This window comes from Porites lutea, chromosome 4, assembly GCF_958299795.1.
Source record: "Porites lutea chromosome 4, jaPorLute2.1, whole genome shotgun sequence".
Lineage (NCBI taxonomy): Eukaryota > Metazoa > Cnidaria > Anthozoa > Scleractinia > Poritidae > Porites > Porites lutea.
The window spans coordinates 47860672-47871887 of NC_133204.1; the positions used below are offsets into that span (position 1 = coordinate 47860672).

At 37.6% G+C, this 11216-nt stretch overlaps 1 protein-coding gene across 1 annotated transcript; it reads left to right on the forward strand.

Moving 5' to 3' along the window:
• The first annotated feature begins 7297 nt into the window (after nucleotides 1-7297).
• LOC140933879 (GFP-like fluorescent chromoprotein cFP484) lies at nucleotides 7298-10514 on the forward strand. The gene is made up of 5 exons (XM_073383546.1): nucleotides 7298-7373; nucleotides 7513-7622; nucleotides 8493-8711; nucleotides 9101-9313; nucleotides 10269-10514. Exons 1-5 carry the CDS (start codon nucleotides 7371-7373, stop codon nucleotides 10417-10419), a joined length of 696 nt encoding a protein of 231 aa, XP_073239647.1. The 5' UTR covers nucleotides 7298-7370; the 3' UTR covers nucleotides 10420-10514.
• The last annotated feature ends 702 nt before the right edge of the window (nucleotides 10515-11216 follow it).

Genomic DNA, 11216 nt, shown 5'->3' on the forward strand with positions numbered 1-11216 from the left:
AAAGTTGGAAAAAAAAAAAGAGCGAAAACATATGCTAAGGATCTTTCGAGATCGAGAAATTGTGATAAGTAATATTATAATAGAATTTAGCTGTGGAGATAGATGTCTTTTTTGAAATTACTTCAACTCGTTATAAAACAAACTTACGCCACAAATGTTTGAAAGTAGCATGGCTATACTGACAAGGGCCTTTTGAATCTTAGTGCCCCTTGTGGATAAGTAGATAAAGGGGTGTGGAGACTGGTGGCATTTCAGTCTGCAACAAATTTACTTTCAAAAAGGAGAAAAAGTAAAAGCAGAACAGAGCTGCTCCTGTTCTAAAAGTTATGTTTCCCGCGTGTACAAAATCTAATAGTTTGTTCGTTAGAGGCAAGTTTTTTCAGTTCGGGTGTGAAAATGACTGTTTGCAACCATATGGCTCTCGTCTACATGTAATTTGACTCAAGCATACAAGATGATACAAGGTCAGCAAGTTCAGTTAACTCTTCTTTTTCTCGACTTATATTTTCCTCTCAAAGGGGACACCTTTTGAGCGTCAGATTTCACGTGTAGTTTCATGTGACTTTTGATAACCTCTGTTGTAAACAAACCCTGAAAGTTCGGACATCTGTTCTCTCCCACATACTCTAGTACGAACAACGAATCGCTGTTTCAAGTTTGCGATAACTTATTTATTTTCCTTACCTTTCTCGGTTTCAAAATCGAATAGTTTAAGGTTCAAAATGTCAAAGCAGAAGATCAGGAGTAACAGTTTTAACTGCCTCGTGTGTGGCAAAATAGAAAAAAAGATTCGCCGCAACAAGGAGTTTCAACTAGAGCGAGGAAATCTTCTCTCATTTGTGTCCTCTGCTGCTGAAAGAATGGTTTTGCCCGGTGGATCTAAACTTGAAAAAAAATCAGTGAAACTTACAATCCAGACACACTTATAATTCATGATACTGCTGTGTGCTTATATTTTCGTCTCGACCGCCTTTTATACGCTTAAATGTAAGTAAAGCTCATACTTATCTTGCCTGCCAGAGTACACTGCCTCTGTTTGTGTCTACACGATTTTTGACTTAACGCTGATTGGTTGTTATCGAATCTGGTCTGATACGGTATGCGGTGATTTACGTAATCGGGGTTTTCCAGCCAAAACAAATCAAAACATGTGCCATTGTGTGCAGACCGTTCGAAAACTTGTGCGAGGCCGCGGAAAATTTAACGTGTGTGCGAGGAAATAGTTTCTTTACAATTTATTGTACATGACACATCAAATCATATTTGTAAACACTGAGAAAACTACAAAAGCGGCGTGGACTTCGCACTAGAAAGGCATTTCGGAGAAAGCCAACCAAAGAAACAAAAATCGTTATTTAGCCGTAACAAACAGAGGTCAAAGAAAATTTAAACACTTTACAACTGCATCTGAAATCAAATCCTATCAGGAACACCCATGGCCACAGAAGCATAAACCACAGGAAATGATTACTCAGTATAGTGCTAGTAACCTTCGCGCGAGAGAGAAAAGAAGAAAAACCTCTGTTCAAGCAGACTCTCAAGGTCACGTTTCGCATTATGGTGCATTATGGTGCATTATCACGAGGTTTTGATGTTGTGTTTGGCCTGTCAACTCTTATTTCTAGCCGGATATTATTTCACAATCAGTATACGAAATAGAGGGCGCGATCCATTCAACCAAAATTCAGACCGGTCCGACCGGGAAAAGAGGACCACCTCAAAAGGTGGACCTGTTTTTTCGAAACTTTTCCGGTTGGACCGAACCGATCCATTGAGTTTTGGACCGAAATTTCCGGAAATTTTGGTTGAATGGATCGCGCCCAGAATACCCTGCCAGTGGGACGCTAGAACACGTGAGGGCGTTACGCAGACGTCCCTTTTCGGCGTGCAACAGAGGAAATAGGAGACGTCTGCACGCAGGCAACACGATGAAATATAAAGCCAGTACATGTTCACAGAAGCCTGCACTTTTTTGCAACAGATATGTGAACAGCCTCTTGATTCAACTTAGCAGTTTGTAAATAATCAACATAACCATTTTAAAACCATTTTAGCTGTTGAGGCGGGAATTTCGACTACAAGCACTCCTCCTCGTTCATGCAGTTCTGCCATGCTCTTTGACCTTAAAATCGCTCTTATTCTTCTGCTCTGATTCTTCTTTTGAACCTTAAGCTTTTTGAGTTTCAAACAGCGAAAGGGAAATAAAATTTATAAATTAACGCGATCTTAAAATAGCGACTCGTAGTTCGTACAAGTACAAGGTATGGCAGAGAACGGATGTCCCAACTTTCGGGGTTTGTTTGGATCTGTTTACAACAAAGTTCATCAAACGTCACGTGAAACTACACTTGAAATCTGACGCTCAGAAGGTGAATTTGCCCGTGACACACCCTAGAGGGTATCCGGTAATCTTATTACACTCTCCAGAAATACCTATATCAAAAAGTTAAAATTATCACATATCTCAAATATTGCAAAAACGCAGATGGCACGAAATTGTGTTTCAAATTCATGTCGTCTGAGTTTGTCTTTAGGCAATCTCATCGGGCGGTCTTCTAAGCTGCCGGCTTAATCACCCGTTAAATGAGCACGTACTAAAAAAAAGTTAAAATAATGCGTGGTTTGAATCTAAACTAAAATGTAAGCCCATGCCGAATAAACAGTGATATAAGTGCTAGTTGTAAAGAGAAAAAAAATCTACAATTCGAATAAAGATTTCTGGATGACCGTTCCATCCGGATATATTTTCGAAGTCTTTCTGCACCAATTCTTTCACATTTTATCTCCAAAATATTCGGAGGTTACTACATCTGTAGATAATTGTTTAAAAGAATTATTTTAAATTGTGTTTTGAGTTTGAATTTCTTACGGCGTGCTTTAGTTATTATGAAGTTTTAAAAAATGCACCCAGTGGCGTGCGTCCGCGAACAGATTCAATTTTCAAATAAACGCTTAATTCATTCAACTACAATCGGCGACTAAGTTCGTGACCTGTCTTAACTTAAAGATATCACATGGATAGTAGAAAAATACTTTCTTTTACCTGATATTTTATAGCGTTAAGTAATAGACGTTATGCAATAGACTACTCATGCTGCTTCTCTCTGCAAAAACGCAACATGTCAGGGGTGAAGTTGAAAAACCGCGAAAAAATATAATTAGGACCCTTCGAGATCGAGAGAAATCTCGCTACGTATAGGCAATTTACAAATGCCGCTTGAAATTGGATTATTTATAAAAAGAAAAAAAACAGAAAACAAAAAACAAAAACAAAAACAAAAACAAAACAAAACAAAAGCCAGAAAAAAAATATCAAAATTGCATTAAGTCTGGGCTATCCCAGTTCCTATTTCTACAACAAAAGATATAATATATGTTGCTCTAATGGCTATATTTATCATTTTCCTATGATTATATAACGTTGCTGCTTTTTGTCATTGCCAATGTCATTCATCATGTCGAAGAACGTGGAGCATTCATCGGAGAAAACGCCAAGGGAACTCAGGGGCACCCAACGAGAATATACTCAAAACCACTTAAACATAGCATTGTTAAACGTGTTTTAGTATTAAAACGGTGGATATGGGCATATTTTTATCCCCTATAAATTTTTCATCCGTTCGGATTTCCTAGCTGAAAGTCTAGTGATCCGAAAATTATAGGGATCAAAACTTACCTGTTCGAAAACTTCAGCCAGAAAAAAGGCTCCCGAAAATTCTAGGTGACCTTTTTAGGGTAAAAATCCGTTGAAAAAGGGCAATTTTACCATTTTTTAGATGTTCGAAAATTCTAGGAGAGGCAGGCAAGCAAGAAATTGTACAACAAATGTTCCGAAAATTCTAGATCTCAAATCGTCTTCCGAACAGATATTTTTCCGAAAATTGTCGTTGGGTGCCCCTGGGAACTAATGGAGAGATTTACAAATTTCACACATCTGTAATTTCTGCTCATTTCGTTGATCAAGTTCAGATATTTTTCTTTCTTACGCACTGCATTTTTGTTAAGGTTAGACTCGAAACCAACTATTAATTCTAGAACATATAGGCACTTGGACTGGATTAGGAAAAGAAGATCTGGACGATAATTTTCACCAGTTATTATTGAGGGATTCAGAAAACCATTAACATCTGGGTAGAGTGAAGAGTGAGCATTAATTACAGGTTGAAGTGACTTGGCAATGAAGTAAAGGATTGAGTCGTGACTCCAAGTAAAGCGATCAAGGTACTGTTGACAACCAGCGACAACATGAAGGAGTGATAATAATAATAATAATGATGATGATGATGATAATAATAATAATGATCAACAGTAGGCGCGTACCTGTTGACGCAAAATAGGGGATGGAGTGCCCGCCCCCTCTCCCCGGGCGTTAAACAGTTGTTGCAGGTTCTTCAGAGATTACAGTGTATCTCATATATAATAATCTTGTATTTTCTTTGTGTTCTGAACTGGATTCCATCCTTTTTTTTCTTCCATTAATACACTATACAGAAGTGCTTATATTTTAAAAATATGTTAAAACTAAATTATCACATATTACTATCTCATGACGACTTGAATTCTTTGTTAGTTGCAATTAAATAGCCGTCGGCGTTTTTGTGAAATCAATAACAAGCTAAGGTCTTGTGAGTTGTTGAATCACCCGTTAATTGAGCACGTATGCCTAATTAAAATATTTCGTGGTTTAAGCCTCGGACAACTCTAATCTGTTATTTAGCTCTATTATTTAATCATTTAATTTGAATAGTTTTTTTATAAGCACTGTATAACCTCTATCAACTTGTAACCGCTCTGTGGTAGTAGACAACTCGAAAGCTTGGCTCAATTGGTTGCTACACACCGTTCCACGCCAACGTTAAAGCCCTGGGCTTATATAACTTTATAAGGGGTTTGGGGTGGGCTTGTATCGGGGGAGGGGGGGGGGGGCATATAAGCGGAATAGGAAAAAACGTTTCGGAAGGAGGAGATAAAACGTCCTGGGAGACGAATTAAAGCAAACATACCATTAACATTTATAATACATTTATCGTGCGTCACATCCTGAAACATTGGAGTTGAACAGTTATGTTGGAAATGAACACCCTTGTAGCGTTGAAAAATGTGCATGAACGTTTGTTTCTTTCTTTGGTATCTATATAATTATTGTTCCAAACTCCACAGCCACTTGTTTATGCTTTATAAAAGGAGCGCACTTATACATTAGATGGGCTTATAAGGCTTATATCCGGAATAATATCTTCGTTTGCAAATGGATGGGCTTATATCCGGGGAGGGCTTCAAACCGAGGGGGCTTTAACATGGGATTTTACGGGTATTAGGAGTCTCTCCGTACAAACTTACTGGGCGTCTAGAAAACACAGATCGCAGACTGCAGCCCTCGAAATTACGAGTTGTGAAAATATCCATAAGTTATGCACGAGGTAGGGAAAGATTCAGTAGGAAAGTTTGTTGCTTGTCGGCTTGTTTTGGGTTTTGACTTGGTGATACCGGAATGAGTTGGATATATCGCAAGATCACTTCTAGTTCTTTCGGCTACAATAAGTATTTGATATTTATAACGGAATTTTAAACAGGATATTAGCGGAGATGACCCCTTATACTAGCAGACTTCCGGTGAAGAAGTTAAGACGTCTGTTACTCAAAGGAGAAAAGTAAGGGTATTTGTACGGAAAGGTATCCGGAAAAATATAATTTCTTACTATTCCTCCGCATTCACACGTTGTTACTTCCACAAGCAAGACGCCGAAGTGCACGCTCACAAAGCGTCTTGTTCTTCTTGTTCTTGTTCTTGTTTTTTTTTTTCGCTGTTTGATTTTTAGCTATATTGGGTTCGTGTTCGGGTTTGCACACTCAGTTTTTAAAAGCTAAAACCACGTGTTTTCTTTTGTGTAGTGTCTGTTCATTTTTATTTTTGTTCACATTGAACGGCCACCCGGCGTTTTACTTCCGAGTTACACTTTTATTCACTGAAGTGTAATGGGCAAAGCGTTCGTTTAAAAAGACAGTGCTAACAAACTGCAATTTCGTTGTTTTCATTGTTGCTGTGACGAAAAAAAGCAAAGTCGGCATCCAAGTAGCCAAAAACTATGGGGAAAACAAGCGCCACGGTTAAACTGTTTTCATCAAATGTGTTATGAGGTCTTACATATTATTCGCAATTTCAAGGTCTGCGGTCTATGTTTTCGAGGTCGGTGTTTTCTAGACCCCAAACCGTACTTACGTGAGTTTTCGGACGTTGTGTTTTTCACATGTTATCACCAAAACTTAGAATTCGGTTATTGTTAACAGTTATTGTAAATTGCGTTTCGAGTTCGACTTTCTTGTCGCCTGCCTAAGTACTTATTTATTATGTAGGTTGTTCAAACATTTGCAACGAGTGACGGCATCCCGTGAACAGATTCAATTTTCAAATCAACGCTTCATTCATTAAAATCTTGACCTGTCTTGTTATTGGGCTAGCAGAAAATTAGCCTTTCTTCTGCTACAAAGGGCTATGTAATAGACGTTATGTAACAGACTACTCATGCTGCTTCTCCGCTCTGCAAACACGCAACGCTGATGTATAAAGTTCGGAAAAAAGAGCGAAAACATAAAATGAGGACCTTTCGAAGATCGTGAGATTGTCATTAGTAATACTGTGTAATAGATTTTGGGTGTGACAGATGTATTTTTTTTTGTACTTGTTATAAAACTAAAACAAAATTAAAAGAGCCTCTATTGTTTGGTTGCGATTATAGCTTGACTTTACCATCTTTAAAATAGCATTGCTTTAGAGAAAAGAAATGAAAACCGTCTGCATCTTCGTGCCGTCTGTTGATAAGTAGATAAGGGGTAGTGGGAACTGCTGGCATTTCAGACTGGAGAAATTTTTTCAAAAAAAGAAAAGCATTACTTAAAATAAGCCAAAGCAGAACAGGACTGCTCCTGCAAAAGCTATATATGTATTTCTGCGTGTACAAATTCTAATTGTTTGTTCGAAGCAAGTTTTTACAAATCGGTTGTGAAAATGACTGTTTGCTGCCATATCGTTTCTCTACAATTATGTAATTTAACTGAAGCATACAAGATGATACGAGGTCAGCAAGTTTAACCCCACCCAGTTTTTTTACTCTCACTGTTGATGATATTCATGCTGCATCGGTTTTAGACATGGTATTATAATAGACATATTGTTCTGCCCACTGTATAATGTTAGCTTTGTTTCAAAAGCATTCTGGATCGTGATTGGTTGAAGTAAATTTCGGGTGTGACATTCAGTTTTATAGCAGCGAACTCAAAGTCGAGTTGCCATTCGCACTGGTGATTTGGAAGGGAGCAGATCGAAACCAACAAGAGCTGTCAGGTTTATATCTTACTTCAAGTCTACCATTATGGTAAGTTCTGGACAGGAAAAGGTTTTACAGTGTATTTTATTAATTCTTATTGTTTGTTGCACTCACTACTCAACTTTACTTCCATTTCTTGACCGATCATTGATCGACTAGTTTCGCCAAAATTATTTACATTCCGCAGACTGCAACAAAAGACGTGAAAGATGAAATGAAGATTAAACTTCATATGGACGGTGACGTTAACGGGTACAAGTTCAAGATTGAAGGAAATGGACAAGGAAAGCCTTACGAGTAAGTAAAAAAAGTTAAATCATTGAAAGTAGGCTTCAGACCTCATTGCTTGAAACTGGTATGTTCAGAAGAGATTTCAGTATACATTTTTGGTTTTGCTTGTGTGTAAGAGATTAACCACCAAAAATTAGTCTGACCTGACCCTATGTCTTTCAGCCATAGCACTGCAGACAAAATATGCTGTTTTAGCTTCCTAACCTTTGATTATTATGGCAAAGAACTAAGTAACCTACGAAAGTCATAGTAAGGAAGCCTTTTAGAAGTTTCTTCCTGACCTTGCCAAGAAATCGATAGCTAAAACTTACCTAACCTTGCCATCTATTTTTCCCAAGAATTTACGACTAAAAGTTTTGTTTTTCTTTAGTTAAAAAGGCCAGATAGCAAGGTCTGAGTGAGTTTTGTGCGTTTTTCTAAACCAAGAAGAATTTACTTGGAAAAAAAAACCTTTTTTGTCTCAATATCTATTGTTATTTAGGGTTGAACGACACACCCTGTGAGGTGTGGTCAGATCATGAAGTGTCTTGCCAATTCACCCCTCCCTTTCTTCATGATTATGTCATTTCAGCCATGTTGGTTTTTCCCAAGCAAGCGGTAGGACGGACTCCGTATCAAATACTGAGTTATATAAACAAGAAAGTCATTTACTCAGACAATACGGTGTTTTAGGATATAATATGAAAGCTCACGATGTAACCATGGAAACTGAAGTTCCTTTTAGTGGTTTTGAAACCTTGAGTTATGGCCCTTCAAAAGCGAAATAAAGATTACCTTACGTTGATAAGAACTGGGCAAAATTGCGGTGGTATGTGCGTTGTATATAAATTCTACGTTTTCTTACTAATATTTGATTTGTCGTTCATGTTGTTTTAGGGGAGTACAAACTATAAATCTTACAGTTACAAATGGTGGACCTCTTCCTTTCGCTTTCGATATTCTCACAGCAGCGTTCGAGTACGGCAACAGGGTATTTACCCAATACCCACCAGACATACCAGACTATTTCAAACAGACTTTTCCTGATGGGTATTCCTGGGAAAGAACCATGGAATTTGAAGACGGCGCCAAATGTGAAGTTAAAAGCGTCATCAGGTTAGTAAAATCTAAAACCTGCAGAACTCAGTACTTAAGTCTTTTAAGTCGTTGCAGTCCTCCGCCGTTTTCATCTAGCTTTCATATAATTTTTTTGCGGTCTAAATCGTAGTTTCGACCAGTTGAAACTATCGTTTTTAGCTTTTCTATCGCCTTCATGCTTTGCAATTACTGCCCGGGATAGTGTCATTGATTAAAAAAATGTTTAAACTAGAGTTGTAAGGCTCTTTTTCAAACTAGTGCTCGTAAAGAGGAAAAAAAAAGGAAAAAAGAAACATCAAATTTTTATCTTTTATTTATGCTGTACATATATAAGTTGCTAAGAATGTTTTTGGTATCTTCGCATTGTCGCGTACACTTAATAGTAAATCTCGCCCTTCTTTCATCAGCTTGCCGAAAGCGGGCTGTTTTGAATATAAGATTGTCTTCAATGGGATGGGCTTTCCTCCCAGTGGTCCAGTTATGCAGAAGAAGACTGTGAAATGGGAGCCATCCACTGAGATGATGTACATGTGTGGTGGGGAGCTGAAGGGTGATGTTAACATGGCCCTGTTGCTTGAGGATGGTAGCCATCACCGATGTGACTTCAAAAGCACTTACAAGTAAGTGTTTACGTCTTAAGTGTTCTGATGAATCTAACACAAGCAATAGAGAACGTTTTTTGAGCTTGCATACTGATGTACCACTTGCTTTGCAAAAAAAAGATGTTATCAAAATGCGAATTTTTCTTGCTAAAAATTAGTGTCTTAAATGGATTTCTTTCTGCTTTAGAAGTCTGTTTGGTTAATTTGGAGCTGCCGTACAACTATTAATCCAGTGTTCAGATGTCTTAGGGGAACGTTTGGGTCATTTCGAGATTTCTAAGCAATATTCAGTGCTCCTTGAAGTAGATATCTTGCAGAAAAAGGCAGTTTGGAGTTGGGTATCCTTCTGAAGACGTCACCTTAAGCAGAAAAAAAATTGAGCAGCATATTTGAAAATATCGTCCTTAAGAAGTTGAGGAAATTGATAAATAAGACAGTTAGATTACTAGAGTTTCCATCTCCTAAAACTTTTCCAATTGGTACGTGCTTATTAATAAGGGATAATCGCCCACGCAGCAAAATCTTGTCTGACATTTCAACTATGATTTTATATTCCCTCAGTGCCAATTAACAAGCCTGCAGCTAATCAGGGCGCGCATTTTATCTTAAGGCGCTTATCATTTGTCAGAACTGGCTGGCCAGACTAGTCCAATCCTAAGGAGAAATACACTATTAATCAGGGCTATCCAGCCAGATCAGTGTATTCCTAAATGGTATATATGCTCGGATGTGATGGGCTTTAGTAGAAATTTCGAGGAAAGACTAATGTTTCATTTCAACTGAATTAACTGCTCCTGACTTTTGCAAAGCGCTTTATTTAGTTATTCTACATAAGGAATAAGCAAAAAATTCCATCAAGACATCGGAATTAATTTTAATTGAATTGTAATTTTAGTATTCGGCTAAGATACATGTTCGCGCAACCTGATGATGTACTGTTTTGTGCTGATCTCAGTTCTTTTCTTTTTTGCAGAGCTAAGAAGCCTGGTATTCAGTTGCCGAAATATCACTACATAGACCATCGCATTGAGATTTTGGAGCAAAAAGATAATTACAACCAGGTTGTGTTGTATGAGAAGGCTGCTGCTCGATATTCTCCGTTTCCAGCTAAGGCCGCCAAATAAATAAAAGGCTTAAAGGGCGAAGAGAAAAAAAGTCTTTCTGTTTTTAAGGCATGTGCTCGGAATAAGTTTTGTTACTTTGCATTCAAGAATTCGTTTCTGGAATGGTTAGAGTATATATAGCTGTAGAGTTCAAGTAAAACGAAATAAGCTTTTGTCTTTTTTTTTCTTTCTTACTTTTGCAAGATTTCATCATATATAGAGATAGAGCTTGTTAAACTCACTTGTAAACAAATACAATAAGAATACTGTAGCTGGGAATTAAACTTGTTGCAAAATTCGGGCTTAGTGCAGGTTCATTTGTTTTGTTTGTTCGGCTTGTTTGAATGTGTTTTTCTGCGGACTTGGAGAGTGACTTTTTTCTTTAATACTGTCAACATATCAGTTAATTTCTTCCCTTGGTTTTTGGAATGCATTGTGGTTGCTTCTAAAAATCGTGTTTCGATTCTTTTGAGACATTTTAGCCTCTTTAAATAATCGATTTTCTAAATTATCTGTGACTGGCACGGCGGAGAGATATTTACCTTCAACCGGCTCTGCCTCTCTCTCTGACTAAAACGTGTCATTAAAAAACACGTTCAGCTAACAAATAACCCCGTAATGATGTTTTCAATAGAACCTGTACTCTTGACCTAAAAAACATATTCCAGCTGTTTACGTTACACCGGATACTCATCAGATTTCTCCACATGCTTCGGCACAAACAGTACGTGAGACCATTTAACATAACATAACATAACATACATGTTTATTCAAACCCATATATAACTACATAAATTTGAAAGGGAGAGTCTAGAGGT